The sequence below is a fragment of the Hirundo rustica genome, chromosome 15 (assembly GCF_015227805.2).
Source record: "Hirundo rustica isolate bHirRus1 chromosome 15, bHirRus1.pri.v3, whole genome shotgun sequence".
Classification (NCBI taxonomy): Eukaryota; Metazoa; Chordata; class Aves; order Passeriformes; family Hirundinidae; genus Hirundo; species Hirundo rustica.
In genome coordinates this window covers 11,731,125-11,751,610 of record NC_053464.1, presented here as the reverse complement: position 1 = coordinate 11,751,610, position 20,486 = coordinate 11,731,125, and the positions used below count along the sequence as shown (strand labels likewise).

The window sequence follows — 20,486 nt, the reverse complement described above, 5'->3', positions numbered from 1 at the left end:
ATGGAAGAGCTGGTGGTGCTTTTGCTGAGCAGAATGATCTCGGAAATGCTCAGCTTGGTGTCTTACTCTGCTGTGGTGTTGCTGGACACCCAAATTAAACTCACTGGTGTTTCATGTGTATTGGATTTTTGATGCCAGAGTTCTAAGCTTGTAGACAACACCAAGCTTGCTGTGCTGCCTTGTGGGAAGAGGCAGAGAAGCTTCTTAGTCTCTGCTACATCCAGCAGAGAGAAGCACAAATGGCATCACTGTTGTATCAAGGTCCTGGTTTGCCTGTTTTCAGCCCTCAGTGCATGGGCCATACTCGGGGTCCCGTTCCTCTGTTCTTGTCTATTTTAGCATACACTCTTCCTTTCCGAGTCTGCTTGGTGTTCATGCATTTTAAATATTTATGTACTGAAATAGCTCCTTGACTTGTGTTGAGACTTGTAGTCCAACACAACCTCTCAATTCACCTTTCCGTGCCGGCTCTGTGCAATTCAGTTCCCATTTATTGCTGCTGTTCAAAATCAGCTCTTTTGCTGAGGAAGGCCTTTCAAAGGATGTTGCATCAGCCCATTGTTAAATAAACCTTTAGACATTTATAATGGATTCAGCATTTCCTGCTTTTTGCAGTTCCAAAAATGCTGAATGACGTGCAGACACACTTCATCAGGATAAGATTGCTGTATCAGCCCCTCTCAAAAATGCACTCATTATTCAAATAATGACTGTATGTCTCCAGCATGTGTTCTGTGAAATGTGTGTACATGATGTGGGCGAGTAAACCAGCACCCCTCCCCTTTTTCTTTTCAACATGCAAACCCTACATTGGCAGTGAGTTGAAGTACTTTAGATTTTGAGTCCTTTATTACCCAAAATGAGCCACCTGAAGAGAGTTTTGATGATTCCTTTGGGCAGTGCGTTAAAATTTTCTGAAGTTTGTAAACATGGTTTTCAAGGCTGACTGATCTGACCTGTGAGGAGCCTCACTCTGAAGATGGAGCGTGGACAGCAGTGGTCAGTGGGAGGCTCTGGGAAAGCTTTTCTCCATTAACGCTGAAACCTGCTGGAGATGAGTGTGAGGAACAACAGGTCCGTGGCATTGCAGAGACTCAGGGTGCTTGCTTGGAAGGGACGATAGGTCAGAAATTACAAACGTCAGAAATATACCAAGAAAATCAACTCTCTAAAGTTCTTCTAGCTATCTGGAGATTAATTTATAATTTTGTTTCCCCTGTCATCTCATATGTCTTTAAATAATTGTTACAGAAGAGAGAAGCAGTGAGGAACATATTTCTAACCCTGCTGTGGGTGTTTGCTATGCTATTAACACTTGGAGGAGAACCACCTTCTTGGGATCTTGTCCAGGCAGGTTTAAAAGTAAGGCTGAAAGAGCAATGGTATTTCATATAATTAAATACTAGATGAAAATGCATCCATGTTCTTCCTTCCTCTCTTTCTCCTTTGGTAAATAACGATGACGCTACTTATTTTGGAAAGGTTATTTGCATTTCATCTTTTGGGGCACCTGCAGTTTTTTTTTGACAATGGACATTCTAAAATTAGTCTATATCCTGTATGTGTCTTGATCACTTTTTATTGAGAGTAATAAAGTTGTGCTGGAATTCACGCTTAAGAATTGAAAGAGATAAAAACGTTCAGGATAAATGGGATCACTTCAGTTTGAGAACAAGGGGCCCCTATATTTTGATAAGAGAACAACGCATCCTCAAAATGTTAAGAACCTGTTCATGTGTTTTATTCATTCATGGGCTCTGATAGTACTCATTATTCTGCCTTACATAAAAACCTCAGATAACTTTAAAAACTATTAAAATAACAGCATGGCTTCTTTTCAAGTTGCTCATGTGTTCTGTAAGGTGGGAATATCGCTGGGGGTCAGATCCTGGGTGATATAACCCCTGAAGCTCCAGCAGATGCTGCTGTATTTCACAACAGTGTTCCCTGTCTGCTCTTAATGCCACTAAAAAGATCAAGGCTGACCTGGGTGGTTTGGTATGGAATGGGGGAATACAGCAGTGAGCTGTAATTTGAGCAGCCCTTTTCCTCCCTCTGCCTGGTAATGACTTCTACTAGTTTAATGTATTCAAAGCAATAAAAGTTTAACTCAGCCTGTCACATAAAATTATTGATAAAAATTGGAAGAGTTTAGACAGGAATAGTGAGTTGGTTCAAAAAGCATAAAATGCCTGCTGAAAGTGGCATCTGGTGAACAAGAGAGACCAGGACTGGAAATTCATTTAGGAGAAGGGATGTGATAGGAATTAGGCAGAGAAAGTAGCAGGAGGGGTTTGGATCTTCCTTTCCTTATCCCTTCTTGGGTCTGTTCTTTGGCACAGGTACTGAGAGGACAAGTGGACAGGGAGGCACAAACTGCAGCTGTGGTGAATTATTTCATGCTCATCACCCATTCCCAGAGCTATCCTGAGGCTGTGTCAAAGGGAATGGTCTTGGAAAGCTCCTCAACTCTTATTCCTTATTTTAGCTATTCTCTTCATTCTTGTTTTGTGGCTTGCTGCTTGCACTGTATTTCCTTCAGAAAAGCAGAATTGGGTCCCAAGATTGAGCTACTCCATCTCAACTATTTTTGTCCTGGAAAAGACATTAATAACATGACAATAAATAGCATTTTTAACATCTTCAGTGGGATTGGCTGTAAGGAATGTTTTCCTAACAATTGCTAGGGATGATATCTAGAAACAACATATTTTGAGTGAAGTATTTAATAGCTTAATTGTTTTACTTTCTTATTTCATAAACAATTAGTGAGCTCTGAATGGCAGTAATTTCCTGTGGCACAAAATTGTGTCTTGGCTTGAACTTTAAACTCTCCAGTAGTTTTAATCCTAGTTCTGGCAAGCAGGTCTGTGTCAAACATCTCACTCCTCGAGCCAGTTTCATCTGTAGTGATATCACTGTGTCCTCTTCTCCCTTCTCACCTCAGGCACATCGAATTTTCAGTCCAGGGAGTCTTGGTGCTTGCAAATTGGGAGGACATAAAAATGAGATGAAATGCCCTTGCAGGCCATGTGCCCTTCCTTCCTCATTGTCCTTCAGCAGCTTATTCTTAGAAACCCAGCAGAATCTCATCCTGCCGCTGCTGAGAGTACCTGGCACTAATTTGTCACCGCTGTGTATCAAGTGAGATGCTTCTCACAAACTCCCTCAAGCCCGTTTGTGTTCACTCTCCCATCTCCTTTCCCTGTTACACACTCTGTTTTTTCCCCTCTCTGTGCAGCCACCCCAAGAGACCCCAGATCACAACAGCAGATTCCTCACCTGTCTGTGCCCCCTTGTCCCCGGAGAAGGTGGCTGTCATTTACCTGTGGGTGAGCAGGTGCCACATGGGCATGAGGCTGAGCCCTCTTCGCCAGGGATAAATAACTCACCAGCCCTCCCAGCTTCAAATGCTGCCCTCACTCATCCCAGAAAGCATCCTCAAACTCCTCACAGCAAACACATCCAGGCTTCAGCAGACACGGGAAAACGGAGGCATAATGAGTGTTTTCCTGCTAGAAGTAGGTTGGAATTGAAGCCTACTCCTCATCCCAGTACCTTTTATTCACATTCCTGGAATTATCTGGTGTGCTTGCTTTATCCCCAGCCATCTGTGATGGGCTGAGCTGGGAGAGATAAGCTCAGTAATCAGAAAATTGAGGGAAGCATTTCTGGCTGTGATAATCTTATCAGGCAGCTAATATGAATTAACATTTGTACAGCCTGATGATGCAGGTGGGCTTTTGCTTATTTTTTATTCCTGGATGTTTTTTGACAAGGTAGGGGGAGAATGCGAGGCTCTTTGGGACGTCAGGGGCAATTAGGTTAAAACATTTTTCGGTGCTCTCTTTCTTCTGCTCTGTTCCTCTGGTGTCAGAAAGGGGCGGGAGCATAATCCAACCATCCATTTTCTGCCCTTTCCTGCCAGCAGCTCTGCCTGTCTTTTCTGGTAAGCACGGAAGGGTGAAGAGGCAGCATGTCAGAACTTCAGTTCTGTCTGAGCAATGTGACTGTCCGTGACAAGACGCTCCTTTTTCTTGTAAAATTGAAGAGTTTCTGTAAAAAGCTTGCAGAAGTGTGCCATTGCAATGTGATTTTTGCTCTACAAGTCTAATCTATGCTGTTGCAGGGAATGGTGTGTTAATGGATTATTTCGCCGATGCTGAGTGCTGAACTCTCTGTGGTCACAAGTTTTGCATCTATAATTAAGGCTGGATTGCTTATTATTTCCCTCCTGGGTGAAAAAAATATTGTTTTCTTCAACAGATTTATTAGGGGAATTAGTCGACAGGTGGTAAAAAGACAGATGACAAAAGGAAGTCCAGAATCTCAAGGATGAGTGTGTGAAGAAGGTCTAAGCTGAGAGAAGGTGTTGGAACAGAAGTTGGAGTATCCTCTAGGTAGTTTGTCTCTGCTCACACTTCATAATAAATCATTTTTGAGGGATTTAGGAACAAGTAACATATGGAGTTTATCAATCTGTGCATTGTCTTGATCTCTGAATTAGGGACCCAGACTGCTACAAGTCAGGGAGCCTGGGAATTGTAGAGTCTGGGTAAGAAGTTCTCATGTCTGTAAAGTTTTGAAATACTTTCTTGTGAGTTCCTACCCAAGCAAAGCCAGAGGCAGAAAATATTCTTAATTGTTTGTTTGTTCAGCCAGAGCTACCTGAGCAGCTAGAGCTAGAAGTGTATATTGGAAAATGCTGGAAATATTCCCCAGTCTTTTGGATTCAGTGTAAGTGTCTTAGAGCTGTCGTGGACAAGACAGTGGTTCCTTTCTTCTGGGAGAGGAATTGAGTGAGGTTAAACTATCAATACTAAAACTCAGGTCCCAGCGAGCTCCTAATGCCACACAGAATCTTCTGCATCCCGTTTTCCACGGGGAAAAATATCTGAAAGAGAAGCAGGAGCTTTGCTAGTACCATTCAACTTTCTGAGCCCGTCTGCTGTGGAGAAAATGTTGGGAAAAGCAAAAGGAATTGCAAGGGGAAGGAGGATTAAGTGAGGTTCTGACATTCAAACACGAGAGAAGGTGTGCTTCACATCTGTGCCATGAGAAGTCTGACCTGTGCAGAACCTCCTGATTTCCTCCCCCCTCTGCTGTTTGTGTGTGCCCTTGCCAGTGCTGCAGGAACATCTAACACCTTTTGTCTCCTGCAGCTGGAGGTGGAGATGAAGGTCCTGAAGTCCCAGCAGTGCACGGTCGAGCCGAGCACCGTCATCACCAAGGAGGAGGTGGACACGCTCAGGTAGGCAAAGCAAGGGCAAGGCTGAGCAGGTTCTACTCTTTTTGGTGGAACTGATGAGAAGGGAAATGCCTGGGGTGGTTTCAGTGCCCGCTGTGGCTATTGTCATCTCCTGGTGGAGCAGCAGCTACAGGAGCTCGCTGTGCTGTAGTGCATAAAGAAGTTTGGGTGCAGACTGCCTGTGTCCATAGGCTGCCTGCTATGCAGGCAATGGGGTGATGATCAGGATGTATTTTCCTGGTATTCCTGAAGTAGGATGTTCTTTTCCTGTGCGCATTTTAGTTTCTCACCAGCTTTTACGGATGTGAAAACCCCATGAAGCATTAGCAGAAACATTCTGCCCGTGATCTGTCCTGCATTTAGATACTTTATAAGCTTTGCTATCTTTTGGGAGGCTTCAGGCTCTTTTCTTTTGATGTCTGGGGTCTTTTGCTGTCAGTTAATTCATAAGCCTGGCTCCTGCATCACTATTCCCCCTGTTGACTCTCTTTCCTGTGGAAACAGCATTGCTGTTTATTTGTTATTTTGACCAAATCTCGACTGTAAATACAGGATCTGTTGGCATGTGTGTGAAGAGGTTTAGAATCCAGCTTTTGTACTGCTGATGCATGTGTAGCACTGGAGATAAAAGAGGGATGTTTCCCCTTGTGCATTGCTGGAGATGGCAGAGGGGTACCTGTTGTGATTCAGTGAAAGAGAAGTTACAAAACAGCATTTCAGCAGAGGATACATGAGCATTTACAAAAGCTACAGTGAAGCTAAACAACCTTTCCATGTATTCATTAAAGCATTTATAGCTTCCATTGCAAAGCAGGTGACACAATAGATACTGAGCACAGAAAAGTTCATCTGTTTCTGAATGTTTAATAAAGTTGCTTTTATTTAAGTTGTGTGAGTCAGGTCCTCACAGGCTGAGTGTTTAATTCTCAACTCCTGTAAGACATTGGCTGGACTTTCACGTCTTAATTCTTGTGTATTTTCAGATCCATCACAATAAAGAGTGTGATTGCCTCATAGGACTGAAAGCAAGGTTTTGCAGCAAGCGGAATTCTGCAGAAAGCAGAAATTACTGGCCTGTATGTTATGGCTTTGCCTCTGGAGCTTGTTTTACAGCTTTGAAAGCCCAATTCCATAGCAGGAGGGAGGTGTTTGAAAATAACACATGTTCAGCAAAGCTATTCCAATACCTTTTAGAGTTGTACACCTAATCTTGGGGACTTGCTCCTGTAGTTCCCTCAAGGTGCTGTAATAGTTCTGGAGGCCCAAGGCATACATCTCCTTTTTTTTATTCTATCATATGTTTGAGTTCTGCTAAAGGAGGGAATGCTATGACTTCTTCTATTTCCTGGGCAGGGGTGAGTGGAGCTCACAAATACCTGCTTGTTGTGGGATTGTGGCGTTTGAGTCAGCTCAACAGAAGCCCTAAAGCTCCTAGATAATGTTCTTCCCTCTTTGTTTTTAAGGAATTTCTTTGACTACTAATTTCACTCTCTCCTCTTTCCCTGGATAGTATCAAACCTTTCACACAAAGTATGTCCCAAACCCAGGCCAATTCCCAGTGCAGTTGATGGTGCAGAGCTGTTTTCCAGTGATGGGCCATACTCTGAAGGCTGTTTCAGCAGAGGCCAGGCTTCTGCAGTTGTTTCACGTTGATATTTTGGTTTTTCTTCTCTCTTGCTCCTGAAGCCGTGGGTGCATAGCAGTCACAGTTCCACGTTCTAGTTCCAGACTGTTTTTTTTCTGTAATTTTTTACTGAACCACTTCTTGTTGTATGGCTGGTTTGAATACTTGTCCCCGGCCCTGATGCTGGTTATTTGGTTACAGAGCTGTTTCACAAAGCATGGATTTGTTTGATTTTGATTGCCCTTTTCATTACTCAGCTCTAACATCAAATGACTTGGTGCAAGGTGCTCTCTTCCTGCTGGAGCACTGTAAACCAGTCCCTGCTCCTTTTCCCTTGCTGTTGGCTTCTATTACTGCTTCAGACATCTCCTTGCACTCTCAGGCACTCCACATCAGAGTGGAGAGAAATTTCAGAACTGACTCCATAAAGATTTTTTTCTTATGTTTCTAGACTTAAGCGGTCAATGGATGTGGTTGTACTTTATTTTGCATTTTCTGTGCACTGTTCAAGAAACTGGGCCAAGTTCTTTCTTCATAGAAGAGGCTCCTCCTCAAAGGAACACAGAACAAAACACTGTATTCTCCCAGACCTTTGGGGCTCAGGAGGAGTGTGCTGTGATCCACATCAAACACTCCTCGTGGCTCAGCTGGATGTGTCCTCTCCGTACAGCGGCAATGAACCGGGTGGGTGTGATTAAAGAACAGAAGGGGTTTGGAGGAGAGCAGGGATCAGAATGGGAAGGGATTAGATCTGCTGTGCTCATCCTCCTCCTGTGGGCCTCAACAGCACCAGTTTACTCAATTTTATGTAGCTGCTAAGGAGAACAGCCCAAACTCCACTGTCGCTCCTTCCTTCTATGCATCCCTGCCAGAAACGAATTCTGGGAGAAAACAGGGGGAAGAACACAAACTTCCAAATTGGAAAGTGGGGGAAGAAAAGCTAGTTTATGAGGGAGTTATTTCCACTTCTGTAGTTTCTTGTAGTCTCTGAAAACCTGTAACCTACAGGATGATGTGTCTGCTCCTCTGGGCTGAGCCCAGCCTCTCCTGTTAGCTGCTGTCATGGAGGAACAGGAAAAATAGGAGGAACCTCTGAAGCCAGCAAGAGGAGTGTGCAGAACAGGAATGGACTGTTGAGCCTCCAGGCATTTCCATATAGACCCTGTTGTTAGGAGCTCACTTCTGAAAACAAAAGCAGGCGAGACATAAAGGAGGAAAAAAAAATCCATACTAATCCTTTGAATCTGTATTCACCTCTTGTAAGGGAACGAGAGCTTTTAAGAAAAATACCTTTTGTCTCATTTTTCTTTAGTATGGAAAGTAAATTTTCAGCTAGAAACTTGAAAGACTTTATCAGTTTTTCCTCCTTCTCTTGAGAACAAAGTGTTATTTCGTCAGACCTTTTATAACTTTGAAACTCTCTCCCAGCATCATCGTTTCTGGAGAGACAATAAAAGCAGTGCTAATGCTGTCATTTCTCACACTTTTTGCTGCTCCCTCTGAAATATTTGTTTATATTCTGTAGATCCTATGAAAAGAAACTGTGGTCAACCCATTGAGTTCCTGCACTGTGTAGGGTACAGCATTTGGGCATTAGCACCTTTTAGAGGGAAGGTGATAACTGTGAAGAAACTGGTATTTCAGAATCTATAAATAAAAGGAATATATTTAAAAAGAGCTTCACTAAAGACTTAAGTGACAACAGCTGAAGGACCTTTTCAGCTGGAACAAATCTGAACTTTTTCTTTCTGCTGTCAAACTGCAACCCCAGTAAATCCTAAATGTTTTCTGTGGATTTAGTGACTGGGTAGAGTTACAGTAATTCAAAAGAAATTCATGTCCTTGCCAATGCCCATTAGTCACACTTGCTGGAATTCTGTCTGCTCTGCTCCTAACACCATCTCGATGCCATCTGGATCCCTTAATAGCATCTTCCCAACACATACATTTGCTGCTCCATTCAGTATTTTCCTGTTCAGCAGTAGCTTTTCTGCCTGACCATGCCCCCTTCACAGATGGGGCCTCTGTGAGACGTGTCCTCATTGGTGATATCCACAGGCAGCCCCATAACACAGCTGAGAACATTAAAAACCAATGAAACAAAGATAAAAGGGTGATGGTAGGGGGAGTTTTCAGTTGGTAATTCCACTGAAAAGCTCTGGACTCAGAGAGGCTTTTGGAGTGCCTGGATGCTGTTGATAATCCAACAGATTGCCCCCATTTTTCCTTTCTGAAGTAGGAGCAGCCTTGTCTCACGATCTGAGGTTTTTTGACAGACTGAACACACATGTGGGATGTCTCCTGATTCCCACAAGTGTCATTTCAGGAGACCTGAGGCTGTAGGTGGGTTTTTTTTTTTCCTCATTCCCTCTTCTGATTTGAGATAATGAAACATGCAGTAGAGGCAATATGAAACTCCGTTTATAAAAGAGGGAAAATCTGCAAATGCCAATGAATCTGTATTCTTTTACCAAATTTATCTTGTGAAAGGTTGTGGAGGTGGCATCAATTTACCTTATGCCTGTGGAGCCTTCAACTCTTGGTTGAGCCATCTGATACAGGAAAATCTAGACATATGAAGAGATCTTTGCCAGAGATTACGTATTTTCATGTTTTCAAACCCCTGTATGGAAAAGTTTATGAATTCTCCAGAAATTAATTCAAATGGTTTCTTCCTGTATCACAAAATTTGACAATGGTGTTGATATTTCAGAAAGTAACTGGTGCTTTTTCCTTCCTTGTGGCACAAGGCTGTTTTTTAGAATAGACACTGGTTTTTAAGGCCAGGTTGGATGGGGCTTGGAGGAATCTGGTTTAGTGAAAGGTGTCCCTGCCCATGGTGGTGGGGCTGGAACTGAATGATCTTTAAGGTCCCTTTTAACCCAAAACTTGAGCTGGTAGATGATTGTGCTGTACCCAGGTGTTTCTCTACCCTGCTTTTTGTGGTACTCACAAGGATTTGTCTTGCGTTGTTCTCCCTACCTGAAGGTAACTCCACTATGTTACGAGTGGAGGATTGCAAATTGGTGATAAAATAGCATCACCTCTCTTGTGCATAAGGAGTGTGCACCAAGGCTGCCTTTGTGGCTGCTGGTGCATCCCAGAGCAGTACACAATCATCCCTATACGAGAATTTAATGAAAAAAAAACGTAAACGAAAAAAATCCAAGTGCCAAGCCAGTAAATATTTTTCAATATTTGACTTCCATATTTTAACCACCAGCTGCAAATGCTTTGCTGTGTTTATATATAGATAGGATTTCCCTTGCTTCTCTCTTTTTGCCATTGGGAAGCATTCCCCAGGGGGCTGGGAAGCAGAGCTGGAATAGCACAAACTGTTTGCCAATGGTTCTGAACGCTTTCCCACTGGAGATCCAGGACACTTAATGGTGTTAAAAATAAGATAGGAGGGGGGTAAATGGTGAAAGCACTAGTCAGTCTCAAAATCCTCTTGGCACAAAGGCGACAGCGATGTTCCCGTTCCTCAGTGTGGAGGAAGCAGCAGGTTTTGTCTCTGAAGGAGAAGCAGGGAGTGCCCTGTGACTCCATGGGCTGACCTTGCCCGGAGCAGGGCAGGAAGCCCTGCAGCCCTGCATTGTGTTGGGAAAGGAGGATGCCCAGAGCTGGGACACGGGGAAGGAGCAGCCAGCTGGGGGGTGAGCCCGAGGCCATGCTCAGGGGGGAGAGGCTGTGACCCCCAGCTCAGGGTGCTCCTGTTGCAGGTCACAGTAGATGATTGTGGAGAAGAGAAAGCTCCAGGATGACCTCACTGTGCCTTTTAGTACTTAAAGGTACTAAGGTTACAGGAGAGTTGAAGAGGTACTTTTGACCTTGACACGGAGTGGTAGCTCAAGGGGCAATGGCTTTTAGCTGACAAAGGCCAGGGTTAGGTGGAAAATAGGGAAGAAATCCTTCCCTGTGAGTGTGGGGAGCCCCTGGCACAGGGTGCCCAGAGAAGCTGTGGCTGCCCCTGGATCCCTGGAAGTGTCCAAGCTGGGTTGGACAGGGCTTTAAGCAACCTTGGATAGGGGAAGGTGTCCCTGCCCATGGCAGAGTGGGGAACTAAATGATTTTTCCTGTCCCTTCCACCACAAACCCTTTCAGGATTCCGTGATATCTGCTGCCTGACTGGGAGCGCCCCGGGCTTTAAATCACCGCTTGCTCAGCAGCGAGGCACAAAGGGCACAAACAGATTATTGAATCCTGAAACTGCAGGTGAAATAGCACAAAAATGTAATGGCTTGAATCCACCCTCATTACAGCTGTGTCTCCGGTCTTTGGGAAGTGTTTTCTGGCTGCTGCTATGCGTGTTTTTCAAAGGGTAACTGAGAAGTCTGATCTTAAACCTCCCCACGGAGACAAGTTTTGCAGGCAGATAACAGCAGTGTCAGATTATTCGTGAGGCTGGATGGGGAGAAATTTGTTCCCAATTAAAATTCAGCATGTCAAGGATGGAGGAAGTACTGATGAGAGTCCTGTGTCTGGCTCTGACCTTTCAGGAGCTGCTGTTCCTCAGAGAAGAGTGTTGCTCTCCTCGTGGCCTGTTCTGCAATCTATTTAGAAATGCACCGTTAAAAGCATTAATCCACTTTGAATTTCCATTTTTCCTGACCTTTTCAGTGTCCTGCTTTAGCATCCTCTGTCCCCACCAGCTTTGTGTCTCTTCTGAAAGTTATTGATGATGTTTTTTAGTGGCTTGGACAGTGGTAAAACTGTTCCTCAGCATTTAAAGCCTTCCAAGAGCAGAAGAAGATGAGATTTTATAATATTTGAAAATTGCCAGCAGGGGTCAGGCTTACAAATAATTTAAGCAATTCAAGCTGCATATTTATGAAGGAGACATTTCTGTGCTGAACATGATGTAGATGAACGTGCTTCTGTGGAAAAGTTTGGAACTGTTGCCAAATGAACAAGAGAGATGACTTCTTCCTTGTACCTGAAACTGCTGTTGCATAATTTTGGGATATTGGCAGATGGATACAGTCTGTATTGTATGGTGCAAGGATTTTCAACTTAATTTAAATAATTTTAAAATATTATTAAGCAAGATAATGAATTTTTAAAGAATAATCTGAGAAAAGGATTCTGAGAAAATAGAATCCAAAGATCAGCGTTATTCTGTATTAGTTGTACAATTGAACCCAAGAGGTTAACATGTGGAAGGGGAGGGTCTTGAAGAACCATCAGGGTTTTGTACTCTGTACTTAAATGCAAGAAAAAAAAAAATTGTACCCAGTCTTTTATACATATATCTTCTGCCTAAAAAGTTTGATAGAGTTCTCTGAAGGATTCACCATTTGTCTAAGACTGGTAGGGTTGATCTAATGTATTTGACCTTTCAAAACGCTTTGAGCCAAAGGTCATAAAGAAACTTGGATGGAGTGAAAAAAAGAGATTTTGTTGGATTGATAAGAATATATAAACCCTGGAGGTCTGGCTGTCCCAGTGTGCTGTGGGTGCCCATGTGAACAGAACATCTGGGTACCTTGCCAGGATGCTCTCCTGGCTTCTCAGTGCCTTGTCTCCATGATTTCCTGAGCCAGAGATAATACAATATATTTTTACTTTGTAAAACGTCATGCCTTTTTTTTTTCTGTTAATTTGTTTATGTAATGCGAAGTTAAAATATGGAAAATTGAAGAATAAATGTTTTCACAATGCTGAGGGGTTTTCTGCTAGATCCTAGAATGGTTTTGATTGGGAATTGGGAACTTGTCCAACACAAAAAAAAGGGGTTTGTGAGTAGTGAGGTGGCAGAGTTTGAGATAAAATGAAATTATTCAGCTTATCAGAGCATTCAGAATTTCAGAAGAAATCTTAAGATGCTGCTTGAGATGGGAGATGAAGTTGCCTGTCAATAATTGCCAAACCCATGCACATAAGAAAAAACACCCTTTTACTCCCACAACAGAGAGCTCTAAATGAGCTGTTGTCACTCAAGAAAGAGATCTTACATTAATGTGAACAGCTTTCTGAAAATATTAGGTAGGTGTTCCATAGTTAAAAATGCAAATAGAATACTAGAAGCTGTTGGAAAGGAAGTTGAGAGTAAAGCAGAAATCTTCATTATACCACTGAATATATCTGAGTACTCTTTGTAGTTCCAGCTTATTTCTTGTCAAAAAGTCTATATAAAACTTGAAGGAACAAGGAAGAACAATAAAATATGGAAAATCCTTGGTGTCAAGGAAGACTAAGCTGAGATTCTTCAGGACATAATAGAGGAGGCCTGTACTGTGGTGCAGAGAGAGGGGAATGTGGTAAAATTATTCATGACTTTTCATAGCAGAACTAACGGGCACTCAGTGAAATAATCACATGTGAAGTATAAAACAAACTGGACTAATTTTTCATACAGTACATAATTAAATTGTGGAACTTACTGCCAAGGAGTGTTGTGAAGGCCAAAAGTATAAATCAGATCAAAAAGAGATTTGATGCCTCATGGAGGTTTTAGCTGCTGGTGGTTATTAAACATGATGGTCTAGGCTGAGTCTGTGGTTCAGAAGGTATCCAAGCTGAACTTGCTTTATATTCAAATTGTATATTTTTAATATACTTTTACAAATTACATTCTCATCATATAAACATGTCACTTTTAACCATATGTTTTAGCCGCCTCAGCAGTGCGGTTTTGTGGTACTGAATGCAGGAATAATCTGACACTATTTCTGCTTTCACGCTTTACTTGATTATTTGTGGCGGGACTGTGCAGGGACACCCCAAGTCTATTAATTTTCCCTTCTTCTGCAGGTTGAAAATTGAGGAGCTGGAAGCTGAACGCAGCAAGCTGGCAGAGGAGAACAGATCTCTGGAAATGAAGCTGGAGAAGTTCACTCAGCAGGTAGGAGTGTGGAGGTGCAGAGCAGCTGGGGAGCCTGGCATGGTCCGTGTGCCGTGGCTGTTCTGGCAGATGTGCCTGAGTGCTCCCAGCATGGAGTTTCCCTCCCCTCCATCTGGGCAAGGCACCTCTGGGCAGCCTGTGCTGAAGCACTGTCACACCTGTCTTCAGAGAGGTTTGATGTCAGATGTGATCACACGGGTTCAGTTGTCTTGTTGGGTGACTCTCCCTAGGACGTCTCTCCTTGGAGCCTTAAAAATTGGTCCATGTTAAGTAGCTCCAACACTAGAAGTTGTCTGTTCCCAAATTCATTCGTGACAAAGTGGGAGCATAGACAGGGCTGAGCAGCATGGAGTGGATGGGAAATTGTGAGTTCTGTTTGTATTGAAGTCTCCTCTCTGCTGGTGTCAGCGATGGAAGCAGAGACCACCTCAGCAGGCAGGGGTTTTCCAAGCCAGGAACCATCAGAGCTGTTGAGGGGATGAGCTGGCAGCATCCACAGATGTTGGGAACAGAAGGTGTGGAGTCAGAGGATGGGAGGTGTGCTCCTTTTGCTGTGCTACTCTGTGTGTTTTGCCTTGTCCTGGGGCTGTCCTCTATGGCAGAAGGTTTCACTCTGGATAGATCTGTGGAATCTCACACAAGGGCATCTGCAGTGGATAAGGGGACTGGCTGTTCTGCTTGTTGTCACCCTAGGAACAGCTTTCCTGTGCAGAGGAAGGGCAGGGGAGGTGCTTCAAGCTTTTGTGGTGTTTTCTGTTTGAAAGATGCTGGAGCAAACAAGAACCTGAGCCTATTGGTTCAATCAAAGCCCACCCTTCTATGAAGAGTGTTATCTCTTCCTTCCTTTCTCTCTGATGTGCTGAACAATTTGTCATTGTAGCATTCTCTTATTTTTTCTTTCTTTTTATCTTTATTATTCCTTTTTTTTTTACTTTTTTTTTTGCAAATTCCTTCCTGGTAGAAAACCTGCAGGTTTGAAATTACCCAGATTTCAGCCAGACCATTGATTTTATCTTGACACCTATTAGATGTGAATCAATTTTTTTTTTTATTATTTTTATAACCCATTCCTGAGGACAGGGGAAGTGACAGCTTTGATAAAGTAGGGAGCTAAGAGCTGCTGAGCATCTCTGCTGAGCCATATTTAGTGTGAAACCTGTCACCTCGCTCTCCTTTAATTGGGTTTCAGTCATCAGAAGGAGATGAAAGCTTTGGGCTGGTGTTTGGGTGCTTAGGTCTCCAACAAACACACAAGCAGCTTTGGTTTCAGAGCAGATTACAGCTCAGGTCATGGGTAATCTGCCTACATGGTTTTACAGTGGTTGCTGACTTTCCAAGAAGGCCTGACCAGAGGACTTTCCTATTTTATTTGTGGTATCTCGAACTATCACAAAGATCTGCTTTGTTTGTTCATGCAAAAATGAACCAAGTGACTCGAGATGCCAAGTCTTGAGTAGCAGGTCTAGGAAAGAGAAATCTTCGAGCTAGAGGCCTGAATTCGGGTCATGATGCTCTTCCATCTCCCTTGCCAAGGCTGAGGACATGGATTTAACTCCTCATTTAACAGGAGGTAGCTCCCCCTGTCCCTAAAGCTCACTTTACTTGTGTCTTAGAGGACTTGATGCCTAAAGTAGTTTTTTCCAAAAGAGACGGAGTACAGAGGAAAGCACAAGTACAGGAATATTCAGCTGAATGCTAAAGTGTCAGTATTGATCAGTGTGTGCCCACCTGAATGACCAAGAACTCCTCAGAGGGAGAAACAACAGCCTTCCCAATTTTTATTCATCTTGTGAATCAAATACCTTGACAGGCCAAGTTTAAAATGAGCCTTTTTATAAACACATTTGAAGGAAGGTTTGTTTCAGTGAGAATCCACAAAGTTAAGGATAAACTTAGAAATTCACCTCTTCTATCAGTGCTGGGCAAATATGCTGAAAATGTCATTATACACTTAGATGAGGTCACTGAAGTGTTGCTAGTTTGACATGTTATTTATTCCCACCTCTGAAAGAAATCATTGGGAAATGATGGGTTAAAATAAAGTCTGTATCATGAAGGGGAAAAAGAAAGACTACATATAGAAGTCACAAGGAAGTTTTACTGAGCAGGAAGATGACTAAAACTACGAACATGGGAGAAGCATGGCTTCAATCAAATAAAGGTGTAAGAGAAGGGGCTGACATTAAACCAGATAGAATGAGGGTGATTTCTGACAAATCTTTATCTGCAGTTCCTTCTAGTAAAATAAAACCTCTGACTCCTGGAATTGTATCTGTTAAAGGAAAGATATGTAGAAGGGACATATTAAAGTTGGGAATTTGGGAGAGACAGAATGTAAAATTAAGGCTCTGGGTGCTTTACACTGAACTGAATCTGCTGAGTTCACAAAGTTATGGTTGGTGCATGAAATCCAGGGAGATACAACTAATAATTTGTAATTACAAGTGTCGGTTTGAATGTATTGAGGTGTGGAAAGAAGTAGAGTTTTAAAAGTGTTTGTCCCCAAATCACAGAATTGTTTAGGCTGAGAAAGACCTCAGATCATTGAATCCAACCTATGACCCAAGACCAGCAGACCATGTCTGTGAACCAGACCATGGCACTGAGTGCCAAGTCCAGTCTTCCCTTGAACACCTCCAGGAATGGCAAATCCACCACTTCCCTGGGCAGCCCATTCTGATTCTAACCTCTGGTTCTGTGAAGAAATTCTCCCTCTCGCATCCTTTTGTACCTGAATATTGGCACGGGAATTTTGCTGATTTCTGCACAAAAGTCCACTTTATGAGCAAGGGGACCCTGATGGACTGGGCAGAGGGCAAAGAAGCACCTGGAAAGGTGCTTTTAGTGTGTGACACACTCCTTGAGCTCAGTATTAGCAAATGAACTGAGGTGCTGATAGCTCCCCACAGCTGGGTATGTAACATCTGACTTCTCTTTGTATTCTGTGCTTGTGTGGGTCAGCTTGAATTATGCCTGAAGGTGTTTTCCACCTCCACACACCCTATCTACCAAAACCCTTTGCCTCTTGACACCTAGCTGCAGGATGCATTGATTTTCTTTCACTGGTATAAAGACTTTAGCATGGATATCACTCACTGGCCAGGCCTTTACTGCTAATGAAAACCTCAGATTGCAAAAACACAGGAGATGTAAAGCTGTAGAGAAATGACACCCGGTTGAGACTGCCTCCCTGGTGCCCAGGATATTATCTTAAGGAAAACATTTGAAACTGTGGCTCAGGAGACGGGTTCAAGTAATATGAAAAGAGTGGGTTTAAACACACAATTTTATCTCCTCTACCCTTCCTTTCAATGAAGCAAAAAAACATTTCCAGGAAACCTGAGCTGCTACTGCTTTGGCCCATGGTGGGCAGGCTGAGATTTCAAAGAAAGGCTTGGTTTGTTTAGTTATCTGAAATGATCTGGACCATCTTCCAGAGGTGCTGGTGGGAAAGTGCAGCTTGATTCCGGGAACAAAAGAGACTGATCAAATCAGTGCTTTTTGGATAAAGTGGGAGGAAAGAGTTGTGAGGAGTGTTCAATTAGCATTTCTTACTGCTAGGAGCCCTGTTTACAGGCAACCAAGCGGATGTGAAGTGTTCCTTATGCAAATACTACTCTCCTGCTTTTCCTGCTCTCCTCTACTCTTCCAGCTGAAGAAGAGATTCTTCAAGGTTGGCTGCTTCAAGGAAGATTGATTAAAATCAGCTGCAGTTTGACTTAATTGGATCCATATGCTTGGAGAGGGAGCAGGACTAGTTAAAGTCCTCATAATTAGTTCACAGCTGGTTGGTGAGAATGAAACTCCAGTTAGAGTTCAGATAAGTGGATCTATATACATAGAAGGCAAGTAGATGGGATTTTTTTTTTTTACACTGAGATGTGTTTGGGCTTGAAAATCACCTCTAGTCCCATAGCCAAGCTGGCAGCCTAATCCTTTTGAGCGTGTGCATGTGTATTTATGAGGCTAAAGGGAAAGAGTCTGTATTTTCTGGCTTGTTTTTGAATAAAAAGAATCACCTGTGGATGCTGGCAGTCAAGAAAACCTGATAGAAAACTGGAAGAGGATCTCAGGAGTAGACAAAACACAACACGGATGTGTGGGAAAGGGTCATGACTTGGCACAAACTCTGGCCCATCCAACTTTGATTGCCAAGTCCCTGCTCACAGTAGTAACTGGTTGTGCTTAGCCTCTCTGCCAGTCAGTAATAAGACAACAACACCCTCAAGAATGCAGTATTATTCATACATATTGAAATGATTGATTTTTGCCTATTATTTCAAAGCTCAGAAAGAGCTGACTGACTACACAGTGTGGGGACAGTCATCAGAAAGCTTACCCCAGACAGAAGCTGGAATTTACATTAAGCTTTGCTGTTACAATAGAAGGGGTTGAATTGCCTATTGCAGTGTCTTTGAGGGAAGTGCCTGCTGGGTTTAGTTCTCCAGAGATGTCCATGAATGATAGAAATGCTGGACACCCAGAGCATTTACATTTCCCCTTCCTTATCTCTGCAACCTTTGTGGTTGGGCTGGCCTCCTCCCTCTTCTAGCCTGTATTTTGAGCACTGTATAACAAAATATCTGGGAGCTGTACCCCAGGGGGAGGTGGACAGAGAATGTTTCTCCTCTTTAAGCATTAATGACTCATTTTATTGTTAGGGCTTTGGCAGCCAGGCAGCAACTAGCTTGGAGCTAAGAACCCAAGGCAAAGCTGAGGTCATTTAGCAGTCTAACTGTTCATTTTGTGACCAGTGAAGAATGATGAATGAATCATTTACACTGTTTTAAAACTTAAAAGGACATAGTCAACCTTTCAAGGTTCTCTAATTGGCCTCTCAAATGCTCACAAGTCTTCTTCCTGGATTATCTCCATGCCCTCCCTTTTCACAAACTTCCTGTCCTTTTTTCTTCATTTGTGCATGCTGAGGTCTGTGTTAGTCCCTGTGGCACAGCTGGTCCCGGTTGTAAAGCTCACCTAAGTTCAGCCTTTTATTTATTTTTTTCTAGAAGGCTTCTTTAGATGGTTCTGGGCAAATCACTTGGCATCTCTTAAGTCAGGTGCTGCTTTTGGCAAGGTCTAGGATCAAATTTGCCTATACTCCAGAGTGACTTAATTATGAGATGAAATAACTGAGAGTATACAGCGGGAGACCCAGTAAAGAGAGAATGAAGAGAAGTGCAGGTCCAGGACTGCAGAAGATGGGATCATAAGGATCATCCATGGGGATGGATGGGGAAAAGAGTGATTTGTGATCAGTTCCACAGGTTCCTGGATTTGATCAGCAATAAGCTCATCTTTTACAGGCAAAGCCTATCTTCTAAATTTCACAGGCAGCAGCAGGTCTGCACTGACCTGAGGAAGTGTATCTGCTCAAGTGTATATAGTCAGAGACCACTCTGGGGGTCGCTCCACAGTTTTGGCCAAAACAGCAATTAAAAACATGTGACATCATGGGTATTAAATTATGGCAGATCAGAGGTTTGTAGTGCTTGCATTAAGCAGGGGAGAATATTCACCCAGGAAGCTCTTTGATTGAAGAAGGGTGTCCAATGAGTCTGGTTCTGGGCATAACAACAGCAGTGGAGATGTGATGTCACAGTAGGTGCCAGGGGCAGAGGAGCATCGTGGAGTCACCCAGAATGTCCGGATGGTTGGCCTGAGCACACCTCTGCTGTCATACCACCTTCACTTCAATTATCTCTAGAGCTGGGTAGGAGAAACCATGTCTGAACTGCTCTGCTGTGTGGGTGTCCCTGGTGTTCACAGGGAGCTGCTAAGGGCATGTGCTGAAGTGGCACCCAAACGAATGGGAGAGAAAAGAGCTTCCCCTATAAGGTGCCCATAAATTGTGCCGAAAGGATTATACCTGTTATTTGGGAAAGAACATTGTGTATCTTGTGCCACGTGGATTAGGCACTGCAGGAAATCCTAGAACTGGTGTAAAATGGAAGGAGTGTAGAACCTGCTGTGATCCAGCCCCTGGGGATTATGTGACACTGAATTAACTGGGGCTAAGCAAATATTTGTACGTGTTAATTCTGAATACGTTTCTGTTATTGGAATTAACAGAAATTAGAAACATTCCACGGGAGCAGAGAGGAGAAGCATAAACATGTCAGTTACTTGTAGGTTTGTCATTAGGTGGTTCAAGGAGGAGCTGCTTGATGGCCTTGGTGACCCCGATAAATGTGATGTGCAAAGTGGATGTCAAATGGAACAAGGACATGCACAGAACAGACTTGCTAATGTTTGTTAACATCAGGGACCACGAGTGCATGGATTCACATTTGTGCAGGAAAATTTTACCAACATGCCCTTTAAAAAGAGTTTTTTAAAGGAATTTGCACATTGAATATTAAACACCTGAAGCTCTATAAATTCTACTGCCAGAGCTGCCACCGTATTGTTTATTTCATGCAGCACCTTTCTCAAAGTTCTGCAGAAACTGATTAACATTTGCATAATACATTTAACATGAAAATCCAGAATAAATTCATTAATGTTCTCCTGCCACTACCCTTGAAAATATCAGCGGCTGTGTGGCATCACAAGGCTCATTAGACGAGCAGAGGGGGAGGATTTCCCGAACAGCTCTGAACCAGGAAAGGTCAGTGCACTGAGTGCCACCACCTGAGCAGCAGCACGGGGAGCTGGGCCATGGGGAATGTCCTGCTGGAAAAGGTCGCTGTACCACTACACAGGAAGCATGAACTTTAGGAGGTGCCATCCATGCTGGAGTAGAAAAACAGAGCACAAAATGCAGATGA

General features: G+C 43.2%; 1 protein-coding gene across 10 annotated transcripts in view; it reads left to right on the top strand.

Moving 5' to 3' along the window:
- MAD1L1 (mitotic arrest deficient 1 like 1) overlaps positions 1–20,486 on the top strand; it is a 346,645-nt gene that overhangs the window by 178,078 nt on the left and 148,081 nt on the right. For all 10 annotated transcript variants that reach the window (XM_040079070.2, XM_040079071.2, XM_040079072.1 and 7 more), the window contains 2 exons: positions 5,163–5,251; positions 13,626–13,716. In XM_040079070.2, the coding sequence (XP_039935004.1) occupies positions 5,163–5,251; positions 13,626–13,716 (180 nt within the window). The remainder of the gene's footprint in view (positions 1–5,162; positions 5,252–13,625; positions 13,717–20,486) is intronic.